Genomic DNA, 19,877 nt, shown 5'->3' with positions numbered 1-19,877 from the left:
GGTGGTCCACGAGGACCAAACTGGGTTTGTGAAGGGGAGACAGCTGAACACGAATATACGGAGGTTGTTAGGGGTAATGATGATGGCCCCACCAGAGGGAGAAACGGAGATAGTAGTGGCGATGGATGCCGAGAAAGCATTTGATAGAGTGGAGTGGGATTATTTGTGGGAGGTGTTGAGGAGATTTGGTTTTGGAGAGGGGTATGTTAGATGGGTGCAGCTGTTGTATAGGGCCCCAGTGGCGAGCGTGGTCACGAATGGACGGGGATCTGCATATTTTCGGCTCCATAGAGGGACAAGGCAGGGATGCCCTCTGTCCCCATTATTGTTTGCATTGGCGATTGAGCCCCTGGCGATAGCGTTGAGGGGTTCCAAGAAGTGGAGGGGAGTACTTAGGGGAGGAGAAGAGCACCGGGTATCTTTGTATGCGGACGATTTGCTACTCTACGTGGCGGACCCGGCGGAGGGGATGCCAGAAATAATGCGGATACTTGGGGAGTTTGGGGATTTTTCAGGGTATAAATTGAACATGGGGAAAAGTGAGTTGTTTGTGGTGCATCCAGGGGAGCAGAGTAGAGAAATAGAGGACCTACCGTTGAGGAAGGTAACAAGGGACTTTCGTTACCTGGGGATCCAGATAGCTAAGAATTGGGGCACATTGCATAGGTTAAATTTAACGCGGTTGGTGGAACAGATGGAGGAGGATTTCAAGAGATGGGATATGGTATCCCTGTCAATGGCAGGGAGGGTGCAGGCGGTTAAGATGGTGGTCCTCCCGAGATTCCTCTTTGTGTTTCAGTGCCTCCCGGTGGTGATCACGAAGGCTTTTTTTAAAAGGATTGAAAAGAGCATCATGGGTTTTGTGTGGGCCGGGAAGACCCCGAGAGTGAGGAAGGGATTCTTACAGCGTAGCAGGGATAGGGGGGGGCTGGCACTACCGAGCCTAAGTGAGTATTATTGGGCCGCTAATATTTCAATGGTGAGTAAGTGGATGGGAGAGGAGGAGGGAACGGCGTGGAAGAGATTAGAGAGGGTGTCCTGTAGGGGGACTAGCTTACAGGCTATGGTGACAGCCCCATTGCCGTTCTCACCGAGGAACTACACCACAAGCCCGGTGGTGGTGGCTACACTGAAGATTTGGGGACAGTGGAGACGGCATAGGGGAAAGACTGGAGCCTTGGGGGGGTCCCCGATAAGAAACAACCATAGGTTTGCCCCGGGGGGAATGGATGGGAGATATGGAATGTGGCAAAGAGCAGGAATAACGCAACTGAAAGATCTGTTTGTGGATGGGAAGTTCGCGAGTCTGGGAGCGCTGACCGAGAAATATGGGTTGCCCCAAGGGAATGCATTCAGGTATATGCAACTGAGGGCTTTTGCGAGGCAACAGGTGAGGGAATTCCCGCAGCTCCCGACACAAGAGGTGCAGGACAGAGTGATCTCAAAGACATGGGTGGGGGATGGTAAGGTGTCAGATATATATAGGGAAATGAGGGACGAAGGGGAGACTATGGTAGATGAACTAAAAGGGAAATGGGAAGAAGAGCTGGGGGAGGAGATCGAGGAGGGGCTGTGGGCAGATGCCCTAAGCAGGGTAAACTCGTCGTCCTCGTGTGCCAGGCTAAGCCTGATTCAGTTTAAGGTATTACACAGGGCACATATGACTGGAGCACGGCTCAGTAAATTTTTTGGGGTGGAGGATAGGTGTGCGAGGTGCTCGAGAAGCCCAGCGAATCATACCCATATGTTTTGGTCATGCCCGGCACTACAGGGGTTTTGGATGGGGGTGACAAAGGTGCTTTCAAAAGTAGTAGGAGTCCGGGTCGAACCAAGCTGGGGGTTGGCTATACTTGGGGTTGCACAAGAGCCGGGAGTGCAGGAGGCGAGAGAGGCCGATGTTTTGGCCTTTGCGTCCCTAGTAGCCCGGCGCAGGATATTGCTAATGTGGAAAGAAGCCAAGCCCCCGGGGGTGGAGACCTGGATAAATGACATGGCGGGGTTTATAAAGCTAGAGCGGATTAAGTTTGTCCTAAGGGGGTCCGCTCAAGGGTTCACCAGGCGGTGGCAACCGTTCGTCGAATACCTCGCAGAAAGATAGACGGAATGGGAAAAAGAAGGCAGCAGCAGCAGCCCAGGATTGGGGGGGGGGGGCGGAGAGGGGGAGGGGGGAGGAGGAACCAGAAGGACTCTCAGGGTTGTTAATATATACTGTATAGTATGTATAGGTCGTTGCTACAGATAATTATATATTGGACTGTTAAATTATATTTTTGGAGAGTGTTACTTGTGACAAGGCAGTTGCCAATTAGGGCTAGTTTTCATTTTTGTTATTTATTATTTATTCATTTTTTGTTTATAAAATAGGTCATTGTTATTTGTGTTGTTATAATATTGTGTAAAGGATGCACAATGTACTGTGTTGGTTGACCAAAAATTTTCAATAAAATATTTAATTAAAAAAAATACATACAAAACCGGTGTCACCTACTGCGTGTATCTGAACTAGCACCATCAACTATCACAGCACCCCATGCATCCGGCGTGCAATGCTGGCCCCCTACACAATGGAAATGGATACTCTTCCAGAGGCCAGTGAGCAAGAACTGGGTACACAAAAGCTATCCACACTGAGGATATCAATACGAGGGCATCTCAAGCACTATCAACTCTCACAATCATACGCTCAAGACCCATGATATAAGGTTCATGTTGGGCTATGCACCAGTCCAATCAGTATTTTCACAATGTAAATAGTTGTGCATTGTTAGCCCTGTTCAACTTAGTATGTTGTAAATAATTTACAACTAGTGACTGTTCTCTTACGTCGGTACACCTCAGTAGGGCAGCACAGTGGCAGTGATTAGCACTGCCGCCTCACAGCACCAGGGATCTGCATTGAACTCTGGCCTTGGGTGACTGTGGAGTCTGCATGTTCTCCCCGTGTCTGCGTGAATTTCCTCCGGGTGCTCCTCTTTCCTTCCACAGTCCAAAGATGTGCATGTTAGGTGGATTGGCCATGCTAAATTGTGCCTTAGAGTCCAGGGTTGTGCGAGTTAGGTGACATTACATGGTTGTAGGGATAGGGTGGGAGCCTGGGAAGGGTGCTCTTTCAGAGGGTTGGTGCAGACTCGACGGGACAAATGGCCTCCTTCTGCATTGTAGGAATTCTATGATACAGGTTGTCCCAATTCAAACGGTAAGGATGTAGACCAGGTGGTGGCGGGTACAAAAGGGCCCATGTGTGGACAGAATTAGTTCTTTCCTGGGTGCAGGCGGGCAGCATGTGCGAGTTGCTCAGTATCAGCAATAAACCTTGACTGTTTGTTGGTCCCTGGGTCGCAATCCAGTACTTTCTACACCAAGTATGAAGTGGATGATTTTGATTCGATACCAATAACCACAATGATTCACTTTTGACTGTTGCTTTCCCGCCCTGCCGCATTAAAAAGCAATGCGTTAGGAAAGGAAGAACAAAAGCAATTCAACATTGTTGACAATATTTAGGAGAGCTGTTAAGCAGGTAGGCAAATGGTTTTGCAGTTAGGTCGTGAGATGAAGCTATTGGGAATATGGAGCTTTCCCAGGGTGGATGGGAGGGGGGGTTGTGACCATTGTGCCCCCCTGTCACTGAGTCCAATCCCCAACACTTCATCTTCGTTTCCTTACTTTTTCCTGCTGCCGCCTCCGGCGAAAGGCTGTTCACTGCCGAGCGGGAAGCCACGATTCTCTTCCTGCTTCGCCAAGCCTTTGAGCGTCTTTTGGAAATCCGGCCTGCGGCTGCAAGACAAACCCCCAGTGGCTCGTGAAACGCGAGCTCATTCCAGAACGGGGCGAGAAGGGCCGAGTGGCCCGAGAAAGAGGACAGATACTTACATGACATCTGGGATGTGCGAAGAGGCGTAGGAGGCGGTCCAGTCTTGATAGCTCCACCGCTGGATTCCTGCGCACATTGCTGCTGTCGCCAGATGTTTAAGACAAAATATGTTGGGCTGCTGCGGGGATATTTTTAGTCAAACAACTCCGGGGCATTCAGTCAGATTTTGATTGTTTAAGAAAAAAGAAGCAGACATCACAAGCTAAGGCACGTCAGCCGACGTCACATTAAGTTGCACTTTTCCTGGCGATGACACGGAAAATGAGGCGGAACTCCCCCTGGTCGCCCCGTGTAAAATCGGGCGGGACTCCGTCTCCTCTGTCAGTGAAACCATAGAATCAACAGTGCAGAAGAGGCCATTCGGCCCATCGAGTCTGCACCACACCTCCACCCTTTCCCCATAACCCCACCACACCTAAGGGCAATTCTTAGCACGGCCAGTCCACCTAACCTGCACATCTTTGGAATGTGGGAGGAAATCGGAGCACCCGGAGGAAACCCACGCAGACACGGGGAGAACGTGCAGACTCCACGCAGACAGTGACCCAAGCCGGGAATTGAACCTGGGACCCTGCAGCTGTGAAGCAACTGTGCTAACCGCTAAGCTACCGTGCCGCCCAGTAGGGCGCACATGACTCAATGTCGGGTTAAATGCATTGTCCGGCGTGCGTGTTGATTGTCTCTCCACCGATTGTAATTTTCCACCTCGCAGGTAAAATGTATAAAGGTGCCTTGTTAGTAGTGAGTTGTGACTGGAGGGGCTTGTCTTATGAAGAGTGGTTGAGCAGTTTAGGCCGATAACCTCTCAAGTTTAGAAGAATGAGAGGACGTCTAATTGAGGCATATAAGATGATAAACGGTATGGACAAAATAGACGTAGAGCGGATGCTTCTTCGTGTGGGGCAACGAGGGTTCATAGTTTTCAGATAAGGGGTAGCAGAATTAAAACAGACGAGGAGAAATTACTTATCTCAAAGGGTCGTGAATCTGTGCAATTCACTATCCCAGAGTGCGGTGGATGCTGGGTCATTGATTAAATTTAAGGAGGAGATAGGCAGATTTTTAATTAGTAATGGGTGGAATGGTTATGGAGAATGGGCAGGAAAGTGGAGTTGAAGCCATGATGAGATCAGCCATGATCGTATTGAATGGTGGAGCAAGCACGAGGAGCTGGGTTGGCTATTACTGCTCCTTGTTCTTATGATTTTAATTGAGTGTGCAGTCATAACTACTGCTGAACTTGCCCTGTATCTCACCATCACCACTTTGAAAACCTTCACTGTGTCCAAATTGTCAGCCAGCTTGTCTAATATCAAATACTGGTGAGCAGAAATTCACTCAACTAAATATTGAAAGATCAAAGTCATTGGCTGGTATTATCCGGTACCACACACAGCAGGATTTGTCGGGAGCGGACCAGCCAAAAGTCTGATGACATCAAGCAGGAATCTTGGACCAGAAAATCCAAGCTATTGTGTCAGGATCACTGCATGCTGTTTTCTAACAAGGGACTCCATCCCTCTTCCTGGAAATTGTCACGGTTGGGTAGTGCTCAGAAGAGCTGAACATGCCTGATTTATAATTTTTTAACCTCAATACAATTTTGAACTGGTAATTAAACCAGTGAGATCTTGCCAGGGTACTGTGGATAACATACTGTAAATACATCTCTTCAATTTTTCTGAATGAAGTGAATTATTTAATTCAGAAATTGAGCCTAGTTTAGATTTGACTGCACTAATATTACCTTCCAGAGCAGCTTGGTCATAAATGGTAAAAGGACAAATGTCTTTGTAGGGACAGGAAACCACAGGGCTTCAGTGTTTAGGACTGCAGTAAAGCTGTTGCGGAAGGAAACAGCTCAAACTCCCAAAACCGATGGGTCGGCAGATAGTTGTGAGAGATCCCTGCACCATCACAATTAACAAGTTCACTAATATTACAACTTCACCAAGGGCAATCTTAACGGTATTAATTCTAGATTTTCTTCTTCTCATGATGTTCTTTGCAAAAGAAGCCGTTAATTTTATGTGTGAATAACACTTGTTCTCTCTAAGTATTTACTAAATCTAGCTATTTAATTCAGAATCTGAGTCCAGTGTAGATATGATGATGCTCACTGACCTGCATTGTCTACCTGTGGATCAAAATTTCAACTTTGAAATTCTCATGCCTATTTTCAAATCCCACTCTGGCTTTACACTCCCTATCATTGTAACCTGCTCCGGCCCTACACCTTTCTGAGAAATCTGAGCTCTTCCAATCTTGGCCTCTTGAGTAACCCTAATTTTTAAGTTCTGGAATTCCCTAAGCCTCTCTGTCTCTCTACTTCTCTTTCATCGTTTAAAACCAACTTATTTGACCAAACATTTGTTCATCTGCCCTAATAGCTCACCTATATGTATCCAATTTTGTTTGAGAACTCTCCTGGTGAATTTCTTTGGGATGAATTACACCATTAAAAGTGCTATTTAAGTGCAAGCTGTTGAAATGAAGGCAAGAAATAACATTTTGATCAGCTTTCGTGGGTGCGATTCAGCCACCGCTGAATGGGTGAATCCCATGGGAGCCCACGGCGCCAGACCAGTCGTGAGTCACTCAACTCACTGCACCCGGCATGATCTGGATCTCACCTTCGCAGGGCATGACCCAGATCAGCATATTTTTAAATACCCTGATGCTGTTTTCACCCAGCGCCGGGGAGTCAATGGCCATGCCTGCGAGGCCTTGACAGAGCAGCATTTAGCACTGGCTTCCACAAATGTGGAGCAGGTGTGATGGCACCTCTGGGTATCTCACAGGCCATTAAAGACCCCCAGGTGGTCAGGGACAGGGCAGGATGGTACCCTGGCACTACCCCGGCATCTGGGAACCTTGGCAATGCCAGCCTAGCACACTGACAGGGTGCCAGGCTGGCAGTGCCCAGGTGCCAGTTTGGCACTGCCAGCGGTTAGGCCCAGAAGGGCCATGCCCATTAGAGAGGAGGTTCCAGGTCTACTGGAAGGTGGGGGTGAATGGGGCTATACAGAAAGTGAGGGGGGCCTGAAAGGGGGGAATGTAGCAATTGGGGCAGCCGATCAAAATGGTGCCCTGTTTTGCGGGGAGCCGGTCCTGCTGGCAAGCTCAGTTCCCCAATGCAGGAAATCGCTAAAGTGGGACCTCGGCAGCGGAAAAAGCCCAAACACCGACAAAGTGTTGGTGAATAATGGGGTGAATCTTGGCACTGTAGCCGCTGAGAAAACACCCCACCAAATGCGCCTGAAAGTGGACTTTGTTTCATGTCTGCTGAATGTCACCCAAAGTGTATATACACAGTGATACAATGAGAAATGTTGCATTTGTTCTTAATATTTAACAGTTTAGAAGTGCAGTAGCTGCAACTTCTGTGTACTTCATTTCAAAACGCCTAATCTAGGAAATTGGGTTGGAGAACATCAGGAAAGTTTGGAATGTCTCAGGAGTGGACCGAGGACTTCTGGTGGCAGTATGTAGGTGGAGGTCACACGTTAGGTGTCTCCTGCTAGAGTCTCTGGTTTTTAGATTTTTGTGCCCGGCACTGCAAAGGGGGCGAGCGAAAGTCCACCAGCGAGTGCTGCTGTGAGTCCTGCAGGAAGAAAGATGGCAGAGGCTGGGTCGTCGGGTTGGGCCAAACCCCTCACGGTGGAAACTCTGGCCAAGGTGATGTCGGTGGAGTTTGAGAGGCTGTTTGCCAAGCATATGGAGGTGCTTCGGAGGGCGATGATGGCCTTGCTTAAAGAGTGGGTGGAGATTTCACCAGTAAAGGTGGCAGTGATGAAGATTTCAGTCGAGGTGCGGGAGCAAGGAGAGAAGTTTTATTTTTATTTAGTGTACCCAATTCTTTTTTTCCATTAAGGGGAAATTTAGCCAATTCACCTCCCCTGCACATCTTTTTGGGTTGTGTGGGTGAGATCCACATGTGCAAACTCCACATGGACAATGACCCGGGATTGAACCTGGATCCTCGGCGGAACAAGAAGAGAAGTTGATGGGGGTGGAGGAGGCACTGTTGCAACATAGCGACCAGTTCACGTTGATGGGTGAGGAGCTGCGAGGGGTGACAGAGGTCAACAAAGGGCTCAGAGTCAAGGTTGGGGACCTGGAGATCAGGTTGAGAAGGCAAAATTTTAGAAGCGCGAGCCTGTCTGAGGGGTTTGGCGGGCCCGAGGCCGACCGAGTACCTTGAAAAAATGTTTGCTGAGTTTATGGGGAAGGGGAAAGATCCCTCCCACTACGAGTTGGATAGGGCACATCGGTCGTACAGGCCAAAGCCTAAAGCGAATGAATCACCAAGGGCGGTTATAGTCTGCTTCCAGAGCTACCACGTGAATGAGAAGGTTTTGAGCTGGGTGAAGCAGAGATGAGATATGAAGTGGGCAGACGTTGGTATACACATATACCAATTGACGGTGAGGAGGCGAGTGACCTTTGGACAGGTGAAGGCAGCATTGTATGGCAGCGGAGTGAGATTCGGAGTGGTCTACCCAGCGAAGCTGAGAGTCACCCACAATTCGAGTTACTTTTATTTTGAGATGGTAGAGGTGGCGAAGGCGTTTGTTAAGGCTGAAGGACTGGGACTGAGATGAGAGTTGGGGTTTGGACTTGGTTGGTGGGGACGGGATGTTTTTTTTATTGAGGGTTTTCTATTTAGATTGGGGTTTTGTTTCTGTCTCTTATGGGGGTTTATGTACGTATGTTTGGGGGTTTTTTCATATGGGTGCGGTTCTTTTTTGTTTCTTGGTTCGAGGGAGGTAGATTTTGGGGACGTGGGTTACTGAAGAGGGAGCAGGGAGGAGGGGTGGCTCTGGCAGAGGTCACCGCACTAGTCAACGAAGGTTGGCTAGTGAAAAGGGAATGTGGTGGGGGGAGGGGCCATAGTTGTTTGAGCCTGGTCGAAAAGCTTTCTATGGACCTAGGAGGTGTGAATGGTGGGGGGAGGGGAGCGATACTGGGTGAGGTGTTTGCAAGAGGAAGTGGATGGGGGATTCTGGGGTGGGGGGGGGTCGACGGTAACAAAGGGATGCGGCAGGTCTGGCCGGATGGGCGGGGCATAGGGTAATGAGGATGGCTGATAAGAGGGATGGGGAGGGCGGGGTGGTGGTGAGAGACCCCCAGTCATAATGGTGACGTGGAACATGAGGGGATTAGAGTAACCGGTGAAGAGAGCAAGAGGTTTTGTGCATTTGAAGAGTTTAAAAGCCAACGTGGTGATGCTGCAGGAGACCCATCAGAGGGTGAAGGATCAGATGAGGCATGGGAAGGGGTGGGTGAGCCAGGTGTTTAATATGGGGTTTGATAGTAGGGCTCAGGAGGGGGACGGGTGATTTTGGTTGGCAAGTGGGTGAGATTTCAGATTGAGAAGGTGGTGGCAGATCAGGGGGCTGGGTACATAATTGTAACTGGTGCGTTGGAGGGAAGGCTGGTGGCATTGGTCAGCATATATGCCCCCAGTTGGGATGATGCAGGGTTTATGAAGAGAATGGTGGCTGCCATTCCGGATCTGGATACCCATGAATTGATAGTGGGGGGATTGGAACCGAGGGTGGGCAGGTCCCAGCCGGACTTGCTGAACCAGTTGGCGAGCAGGGGCGGGGGGGGGGGGGGGGGGGGGCTGTGGTATTATAGGTATTACGGCACCTGAGAGGCTGAAGTACCATTGGTAGTACCTATAAACTTGCTATTGGCTAGAGTGTACAATAGCTCCGCCCTGATAGGCAGGGTATAAGAACCCGTGCCGTCCCAGCAGCCCTCATTCTGTACCTGAGCTGCTGGGGGAAACATCTAGCTTATTAAAGCGTTCAGTTGGGCTACAACCTCGCTTTAGTGGTCATTGATCGTGCATCAATTTAATTAGCTAGATTTTAAGAAGAAAGGATGGAGCTCCGAATCAAGCCGGAGTGTCTATAACTTAGCCCCCACGCGGCGAACTCAGTGGCGATCTTTAAGCACTGGCTGGCGTGTTTTAAAGGGTATCTCGAGATGGCAGAAAATGCACCCACGGGAGAGCAGAAACTGCACGTCCTGCACTCAAGGGTGAGCCGGAGATTTACACCCTCATCGAGGAAGCGGAAGACGTCGATGCAGCAATCGAGCTGCTAAAAGGACACTATATTCGCCCGGTAAACCAGGTCTACACCCGGCATCTGCTTGCAACAAGATGGCAAACCCCTGGGGGATCGTTGGAGGAATTCTACCGTGCACTCCTGGTGCTGGGCACAAGCTGCGGCTGCCCGCAGGTTTCGGCGAGCGAACACACGGAACTCTTAGTCCGGGACGCTTTCATGGCAGGTATGCTTGCATCACAAATCCGCCAGCGCCTGTTAGAAAAGGACACCCTGGGTCTCAGAGAGGCACAGACTCTTGCAGGCTCCCTGGATGTGGCCTCCAGGAACGCCCGCACGGCAGCCACTGGGTAGCATGGAACCCCGCAGCGACCAACCCAGAGACTTCCCCCGTTCCCCCGCAGGCCTGCGCTGCAAGGTGACTGCCAACACCGAGGGGCCCCGCCGCTATTTTTGCGGGCAGGCCAAGCACCCCCGCCAGCGCTGCCCGGCCCGCACATCCACCTGGAGGGGATGCGGCAAAAAGGGCCATTTCGTGGGGGTATGTCAGGCCCGAGCGGTGGCTGCGGTCTCCAGTGGCGAATCCGGATCGCCACCACAAACCTCTCCACGGGCCCCGTGTGGGCAGCGGTCGCCGCCACCCCCATATCCCAGGGCCACGTGCGGACCCCGGGCGCCGCCATCTTGTTCCACGGACGCCACGCTTGAGGGATGGGCGCCGCCATTTTGTGCACCCCCGGCCACGTGCGACCAATGGGAGACGCCATCTTGGATGAACCACCAGGACCCCAGCTCGGCCGACCACACACTGCCTGAACAGAATTCCCAACTACTGCGATAGTCCTCGGTGACTCTGGATCAATCTCGACCTCAAACACTCTCAACCGCTACGACGACCGTTTTCATCAACGGGCACGAGACGTCCTGCTTAATTGACTCTGGGAGCACAGAGAGCTTCATACACCCCGACACGGTAAGGCACTGTTCCCTCCTCATCCACCCTGTTAATCAACAAATCTCACTGGCCTCTGGTTCCCACTCAGTGGAGATAAAGGGGTTTTGTTTAGCAAACCTCACAGTCCAGGGAAGGGATTCAAAAATTTCCGTCTCTACGTCCTTCCCCACCTCTGCGCGGCTACACACCTGGGTTTAGACTTCCAGTGTAACCTTCAAAGTCTGACCTTACAATTCGGCGGCCCTATACCCCTTACTGTCTGCGGCCTCGCGACCCTTAAGGTCGACCTGCCTTCCCTGTTTGCGAACTCCACCCCGGATTGCAAACCCGTCGCCACCAGGAGCAGACGCTACAGTGCCCTGGACCGGATCTTTATTAGGTATTAGGTCCAAAGGCTACTGAGGGAAGGGGTCATTGAAGCCAGTAACAGCCCCTGGAGAGCTCAAGTAGTGGTGGTAAAGACCGGGGAGAAGCATAGGATGGTCATTGACTACAGTCAGACCATCAACAGGTTTATGCAGCTGGACGCGTACCCCCTCCCCCGCATATCCGACCTGGTAAACAGGATCGCGCATTATAAGGTCTTCTCCATGGTGGATCTCAAGTCCGCCTACCACCAGCTCCCCATCTGCACTTGTGACCGCAAATACACTGCCTTCGAGGCAGGCGGGCTGCTCAATCACTTCTTAAGGGTTCCCTTTGGTGTCACTAACAGGGTCTCGGTCTTCCAGCGTGAGGTGGACGGAATGGTTGACCGGTACGGTTTACGGGCAACATTCCCGTATCTCGATAATGTCACCATCTGCGGCCACAATCAGCAGGACCACGACACCAACCTCCGGAAATTTCTCCAGATCGCTAAAATCCTTAACCTAACATACATTAAGGATAAATGCGTGTTTAGCACCGACCGTCTAGCCATTCTCGGCTACGTAGTACGAAATGGAGTTATAGGCCCCGACCCCGAATGCATGCGCCCCCTTATGGAGTTCCCCCTCCCTCACTGCTCTAAGGCCCTAAAACACTGCCTAGGGTTTTTTAGCTACTACGCCCAGTGGGTCCCCAACTACATAGACAAGGCCCGTCCCCTGATCCAATCCACAGTTTTTCCCCTGTCGATAGAGGCCCGTCAGGCCTTCAGCCGCATCAAAGCAGACATTGCAAAGGCCACGATGCACGCCATTGACGAGTCCCTCCCCTTCCAGGTCGAGAGCGATGCATCCGACGTAGCTCTATCGGCAAACCTCAACCAAGCGGGCAGACCCGTGGCCTTCTTCTCCCGTACGCTCCATGCTTCCAAAATCCGCCACTCCTCAGTCGAAAAGGAGGCCCAGGCCATAGTAGAAGCTGTGCGACATTGGAGGCATTACCTGGACGGCAGGAGATTCACTCTCCGCACGGACCAACGGTCGGTGGCTTTCATGTTCGATAATGCACAGCGGGGCAAGATCTTGCGGTGGAGGATTGAACTCTCCACCTACAACTACGAGATCTTGTATCGTCCCGGGAAGCTAAATGAGCCTCCTTACGCCCTGTCCCGCGGCACATGTGCCACCGCACAAGTGGACCGCCTCCGAGCCCTCCACGAGGACCTCTGCCACCCGGGAGTCACTCGCTTTTTCCACTTCGTCAAGACCCGCAACCTGCCCTACTCCAACGAGGAGGTCAGGACAGCCACCAGGGACTGTCAAATCTGCACAGAGTGCAAACCGCACTTCTACCGGCCAGAGAAAGTGCACCTGATAAAGGCTTCCCGTCCCTTTGAACGCCTCCGCATGGACTTCAAAGGCCCCCTCCCCTCCACCGACTGTAACACGTACTTCCTGAACGTGATTGACGAGTACTCCCGGTTCCCATTCGCCATCTCCTGCCCCGACATGACCGCCTCCACCGTCATCAAGGCCCTCCATAGCATCTTTGCACTGTTCGGGTTCCACGCTTACATACACAGTGATAGGGGGTCCTCCTTTATGTGCGACGAACTGCGTCAATTCCTGCTCAGCAAGGGCATCGCCTCGAGCAAGACGACCAGTTACAACCCCCCGGGGTAACGGACAGGTAGAGAGGGAGAACGGAACGGTCTGGAAGACCGTCCTACTAGCCCTACGGTCCAGGAACCTCCCAGTTTCCCGCTGGCAAGAAGTCCTCCCGGATGCCCTCCACTCCATCCGGTCACTACTTTGTACAATCACCAATCAGACACCTCACGAACGTCTCCTTGTCTTCCCGAGGAAGTCCTCCTCCGGGACCTCGCTCCCGACCTGGCTGGCAGCACCCGGACCCATCCTGCTCCGAAAACACGTGCGGGCGCACAAGTCGGACCCGTTGGTCGAGAGGGTCCACCTGCTCCATGCTAACTCCCAGTACGCCTACGCGGCGTACCCCGATGGCCAACAAGATACGGTCTCCCTACGGGACCTGGCACCCGACGGAACTCCACGCACATTCCAGCCACCAGTCCCACTCTCCTCTCCATCGCAGCACGTTACAGGAGGATCGGTCCTTCCTCCGCCCCTGCCTAGGCCCCTCCACCCACCGACGCCCCCCGCAGGCGCTCCCTCCCCAGGTCAGCCGTTTTCCCCACCAGCGCCGTCTAGGGGTAACGAAGCTGCCATGGAGAACGAAGCCATGCTCCCGGAGTCACAGTCGCCCGAGCCTCCACCGGAGTCACCATCGAGGCTCCGACGATCACAGAGGACGACCAGGGCCCCCAATCGACTGATTGCTTCATTTTAACCGTAATCTGTAAATATAAAACACCGAATGTACATAGCTACCAGACTTGTAAATAGTTACTGAACACTGTACGGAGGTATTACGGTACCTCCATAACTAATTGTACCATGTTGTTATGTTTTGTAGTTGCTGGCCACCACCCCCGCCGGACTTTTTTTTAACAGGGGGTGAATGTGGTATTATAGGTATTACGGTACCTGAGAGGCTGAAGTACCATTGGTAGAACCTATATGCTTGCTATTGGCTCGAGTGTATAATAGCTCCGCCCTGATAGATGGGGTATAAGAACCCGTGCCGTCCCAGCAGCCCTCATTCTGTACCTGAGCTGCTGGGAGAAACATCTAGCTTATTAAAGCCTTCAGTTGGACTACAACCTCGTTTTAGTGGTCATTGATCGTGCATCAGGGGCAAAGGCTTTGGCAGAGCTCATGAGGGAGATGGGCGGGGGGGGGGGGGGGGGAGGGGAGGTGGACCCGTGGAGATTTCTACACCCGAGGGACCAGGTATATTTGTTTTTCTCAACAAGGTGTTCTCAAGGATTGACTTTTTTTATGGTGGGAAAGGCGCTGTTGGCCGAGTTAAGAGGGCGGAGTATTCAGCAATTGTGATTTCGGCTCACACTCTGCATTGGATGGACGTGGTACTGACTTAGATTGGATTTGGATTGGATTTTTATTATCACGTGTACCGAGGTACAGTGAAAAGTATTTTTCTGCGAGTAGCTCAACAGATCATTAAGTGCAAGAAAAGAAATAGATAATAGGGCAACACAAGGTATACAATGTAACTACATAAACACCGGCATCGGGTGAAGCATACAGAGGTGTACTGTTGATGAGGTCAGTCCATAAGTGGGTCATTTAGGAGTCTGGTAACAGGGGAAGATGCTGTTTTTGAGTCTGTTCGTGCGTGTTCTCAGACTTTTGTATCTTCTGCCTGATGGAAGAAATTGGAAGAGTGAGTAAGCCGAGTGGGAGGGGTCTTTGATTATGCTGCCCACTTTCCCCAGGCAGTGGTAGGTGTAGATGGAGTCAATGGATGGGAAGCAGGTTTGTGGGATGGACTGGGCTGTGTTCACGACTCTTTGAAGTTTCTTGCGGTCCTGGGCCGGGCAGTTGCCATACCAGGCTGTGATGCAGCCAGATAGGATGCTCACTATGGTGCATCTGTAAAAGTTGGTAAGAGTCAATGTGGACATGCTGAATTTCCTTCGTTTCCTGAGGAAGTATAGGCACTGTTGTGTTTTCTTGGTGGTAGCGTCGACGTGGGTGGACCAGGGCAGATTTTTGGAGATGTGTACCGCGGAATTTGAAACTGCTAACCATCTCCACCTCGGCCCCGTTGATGCTGACAGGGGTGGGAACAGTACTTTGCTTCCTGAAGTCAATGACCAACTCTTTAGTTTTGCTGGCATTGAGGGATAGATTGTTGTCGCTGCACCACTCCACTAGGTTCTCTATCTATCCTCCTGTATTCTGACTCGTCGTTATTCGAGATGCCGCCCACTATGGTCGTATCGTCAGCAAACTTGTAGATGGAGTTGGAACCAAATTTTGCCACTCAGTCGTGTGCACAGGGAGTATAGTAGGGGGCTAAGTACGCAACCTTGAGGGGCCCCGGTGTTGAGGACTATTGTGGAGGAGGTGTTGTTTATTCTTACTGATTGTGGTCTGTGGGTGAAAAAGTTGAGGATCTAGTTGCAGAGTGAGGAGCCAGGTCCTAGGTTTTGGAGCTTTGATATGAGCTTGGCTGGGATTATGGTGTTGAAGGTGGAGCTGTAGTCAATAAATAGGAGTCTGATGTAGGAGTCCTTGTTGTCGAGATGCTCTAGGGATGAGTGTTGGGCCAGGGAGATGGCGTCTGCTGTGGACCGGTTGCGGCGGTATGCAAATTGCAGTGGATCAAGGCATTCTGGGAGTATGGAGGTGATGCGCTACATGCCCAACCTCTTGAAGCACTTCACTACGACTGAAGTCAGGGCCATCGGACAGTAATGATTGAGGCATGTTGCCTGGTTCTTCTTTGGCAGCGGTACGATGGTGGTCTTCTTGAAGCAGGTGGGGACCTCGGAGTGGAGTAGGGACAGGTTAAAGATGTCCGGGTCCGCGCAGGCTCTGAGTGCATGACCAGGGATCCCGTCCGGACTCGTTGCCTTCCGAGGGTTCACTTTCAGGAAGGCCGATCTGACTTCGGAAGCTGTGATGGTGGGTATATATATGTTAAGGGCTGCTGGGGCACTTGACAGCGGATCATTGGTTTCTGCTCGAACCGAGCATATAATGCATTGAGTTCATCGGGGAGGGGTGCACTGCTGCTGGAGATACTACTTGGCTTCACTTTGTAGCCCATTATGTTGTTTGGGCATTTCCACAATCGCCGAGAGTCTGTAACGCTAGTCTGTGACTCTAGTTTGGTCTGATATTCTCTCTTGGCATCTCGGGTGGCTTTGCGGAAGTCGTACCTGGATTTCTTGTACAGGTCAGGGTCGCCTGACTTGAACGCCTCAGACCTGTCCTTCAGTAGGGAGTCAATCTTGCGATTGAGCCATGGTTTCCGGTTGGGGAACGCATGTACTGCTTTCTTTGGCACGCAGTCGTCCACACATTTACTGATGAAGTCTGTGACAAGTGTGGCATACTCATTTAAGTTGGTCGCTGAGTTCTTAAATATGGACCAGTCCACTGTCTCTAAGCAGTCAACGTAGGAGCTCTCCTGTTTCCTCAGACCACCACTGCACGACCTTCTTAGCTGGATTCTCCCACTTGATTTCTGCTTGTATTCCCGGAGAAGGAGCACTGTCTTATGGTCTGATTTTCCAAAGTGCGGTCAGGGGATGGAACGGTAGGGGCCCCTGATTTTTGAGTAACAGTGGTCAAGAGTGTTGTCGCCCCTGGGGGGACAGGAGATGTGCTGGTGGAATTTTGGCAGTACACTCTTGTGGTTGGCCTTGTTGAAGCCCCCGGAGAAGGGGGCAGCCCAGGAGCTGGGCTGGAGGATGGTTGTAGGATGGCCAAGCTGAAGATCTGGAGGCAGTTTAGGCAGCATTTTAGGTTGGGAGATGGGTCGGGGGGGAGCTGATTAGGGGGAATCATGGGTTCAAGCTGGGGAGGATGGGAAGAGAGGGGGATCAAGGTAATGAAGGATCTGTTTCTGGGAGAGTGATTTGCGAGTTTGGAGGAGCTGGGCGAGACGTTTGGGCTGGTGCGGGGCGAGAGTTGTTGGTATATGCAGGTGCGGAACTTTGCGAGGAAGGTCTTCCCAATAGCGCCTGCCTTATCGTTGGAGGCAGTGCTGTCAGCGGGAGGGTTGGAGAGGCAGGTCGTCTCGGCAATTTATGGGAAGATTTTGAGGATCAGGTGTCCAGGGAGGGGATTAAGGTGAAGTGGGAGGAAGAGTTGGGGTAGCGTTGGAGGTGGGGTAGTGGTGTGAGGTGCTGCAGAGGGTAAGCACCTCAACCTCATCTGCGAGGCTGGTGCTGATACAGTTGAAGGTAGTGTAAAGGGCGCACCTTACAAAGTCGCGGACGAGCAGGTTGTTCGAAGGGGTGGAGGATGTCTGTGAATGATATGGGAGGGGCCCTGCACACCATGTGCATATGTATTGGGCCTGCCTGAAGCTGGAAAGATTTTGGTGTTCAGCACATATGGAGGTGGAGCCCGGTCCCCTGGCGGCACGGTAGCACGGTGGTTAGCACTGTTGCTTCACAGCGCCAGAGACCCAGGTTCGATTCCCGGCTTGGGTCACTGTCAGTGTGGAGTCTGCACGTTCTCCCCATGTTTGCGTGGGTTTCCTCCGGGTGCTCCGGTTTCCTCACACAAGTCCCAAAAGAGGTGCTGGTTAGGTGATTTGGACATTCTGAATTCTCCCTCAGTGTACTCAAACAGGCGCCGACAGTAATTTCATTGTAGTGTTAATGTAAGACAACTTGTGCACTAATAAAAATTATTAGAAGCCATATCCGGGGTGTCGGATCAGCCGGAACTGCAGGCAGGTACGGGGGCAAATGTTTTAGCCTTCGCCTCAGTGATTGCTCCCAAGTGGGACTTGTTGAGGTGGAGGTCAGCTTCTCCACCTTGTGCCTTGGCATGGTGGGCGGGACCTGCTTGAGTTTTTGGACCTGGAAAAAGTGAAATTCACCCTAAGGGAGAGGGAGGGGAGTGATGGGTTCTACAATAGTTGGTGTCATAATATACACCAGTATATCATGGTGCAGACACACACTGATGGACACACAGTGGGATCAATCAACACACACAACACCGCACCCAATCACCAGTGAGAGCACAAGTGCTATAAAGACAGGGGACATCAGAGTTCCCGCTCATTCGAGTAGCAGCTAGCTAGGAGCACAGAGCTCACAGCCTGCAACTCAGACATTCACCATGTGCTGAGTGCATCAACTGGTTAGGACAAGGCAAAGGTCTTTATTAAAGCTGGTATCGTATTTACCCACAGTTCAAGTATGTTTAAATAGTTAACCTTTTAATAAAATATTGTTGCACTTCTTCAAGTGTTGGTGACCTGGATGTGATCCAGAACACCCAACACATCATGATACCAGGAGTGGTTGCATACTAGCACTTCTTTGACCCACCTGCAAGTGATCTGCCTTCCGCCAGCATTCTGTCATTCTGCAACATGGACAACATCAGCCCGCCGCCGCCGCTCCGCATCACCAGCAACCTCGGGGCCTACTGGAAGGTTTTCAAACTTCGCTTCCAGCTCTACCTCGAAGCCACAGACAGGGAGGGCGCCCTTGGACACCAGAAAGATTGCTCTTCTCCTCTCTACGTCCGGGGACCATGCCATCCATATTTTCAACTCTCTCACCTTTGCAGGTGACGAAGACAAGACGAAGTTCAAGACGGTTCTCCTCAAATTTAACACTCACTGCAGCGTAGAGGTGAATGAAAGTTTTGAACGCCACGTGTTCCAGCAGCGTTTGCAGAGTAAGGACGAACCTTTCCAATCCTTTTTAACGCACCTCCGTATCCTTGCGCAATCTTGCAGCTACGGGCCCACCTCCGACTCCATGATACGCAACCAGATCGTTTTCGGTGTTCAGTCGGACCCCGTACGTCAGCAGCTCCTCAAAGTAAAGCAACTCAGCCTAGCAACTGCCATCGAGACCTGTGTCCTATATGAAAATGCCACCAGTTGGTACTCCCATATACAAGTGGCTGAAACGGCGCGGCAAGGTCCCCACGAGGCGGAACGGGTCCAAGTGATTGAACACCTCCAGGGCCTCAGCCTGGATGAGGGTGGCCATTTTGCGCGCTTTTCGCGGACTCCCGTGCTTGTACGCACCAAACGAGGAGACGGCGACATGGAGGAACGTAATGCGCAGGCGCGCACCACGCAGGACCGCACCGCGCATGCGCGGTGGTGCAGTGAACGTGCTGACATCACGGCGTGCGGCAACTATGGCTCCACCAATTTAAAGCAGCAATGCCCCGCAAAATCTCAACAATGCCTACGATGTGGAAGACTTGGCCACTATGCTGCCTGCTGTCGAGCAGCTCAGCCTTCCAATTCATTTCACTTCAGCCAGCCTCACAGGAATGTTCGGGCAATTCAACCCACGGTCACCAAGTCCGATTCCGACCTCCTGCACAGTAGTGACACCGAGGACCCGAATGTGCCTTTTTGAGTCGGTATCGTGACAAAAAACAGGGTGTCCCCGAAGCAAAGACACCAGCCGCTGTCGGTATACAGCATCGATCCAGACGATGAGTGGTGTGCCACCCTGACGGTCAAACGGTCCCAAATACGATTCCGCCTGGACACTGGTGCCTCCGCCAATCTCATGGCATGGTCTGCTTTCCAAAGCAACATCATTCCTGCTACCGGCTCATGCCAACTCGAAGTGACACACAAGTCACGAAAAGCCATCCTTCCTTTCGAGATCGTGGGCTCCTCGAAGGACTCTCTGCTTGGCGCACAGGCGTGCAAATTGCTAAACCTCGTTCAAAGAGTTCACTCTCTCTCTCCTGATGACACGTCTGCCTTCCAGGATGCTGACTTCAGGGCGCAACTCAACGCCATCATCGACCAGGCACGGGCACGTCTTCGAAGGCACGGGCACGCTCCCATATACTTACAAAATCATACTCAAACAGAACGCCATGCCTGTGGTGCATGCACCTCGCAAAGTCCCATCACCCCTCAAGGACCGCCTCAAGCAACATCTGCAGGACCTCCAAGACCAAGGAGTGATCTCCAGAGTTACGGA

The 19,877-nt window shown here is 51.7% G+C and overlaps 1 protein-coding gene across 1 annotated transcript in view; it reads right to left on the bottom strand.

Annotated features, from left to right (window-relative positions):
- Positions 1-4,090, bottom strand: part of LOC140387801 (protein monoglycylase TTLL8-like) — a 134,491-nt gene extending 130,401 nt beyond the window's left edge. The window contains exons 1-2 of the mRNA XM_072470928.1: positions 3,874-4,090; positions 3,667-3,777 (exon numbers count right to left, since the gene is read on the bottom strand). Of these exons, the coding sequence (XP_072327029.1) occupies positions 3,667-3,777; positions 3,874-3,950 (188 nt within the window). The 5' untranslated portion in view covers positions 3,951-4,090. The remainder of the gene's footprint in view (positions 1-3,666; positions 3,778-3,873) is intronic.
- Between the last annotated feature and the right edge of the window lie 15,787 nt (positions 4,091-19,877).

The sequence above is a fragment of the Scyliorhinus torazame genome, chromosome 13 (genome assembly GCF_047496885.1).
Source record: "Scyliorhinus torazame isolate Kashiwa2021f chromosome 13, sScyTor2.1, whole genome shotgun sequence".
Taxonomy (NCBI): domain Eukaryota; kingdom Metazoa; phylum Chordata; class Chondrichthyes; order Carcharhiniformes; family Scyliorhinidae; genus Scyliorhinus; species Scyliorhinus torazame.
The sequence above is the reverse complement of the archived record's forward strand: the minus strand, read 5'-3'. Positions and strand labels throughout refer to the sequence as shown.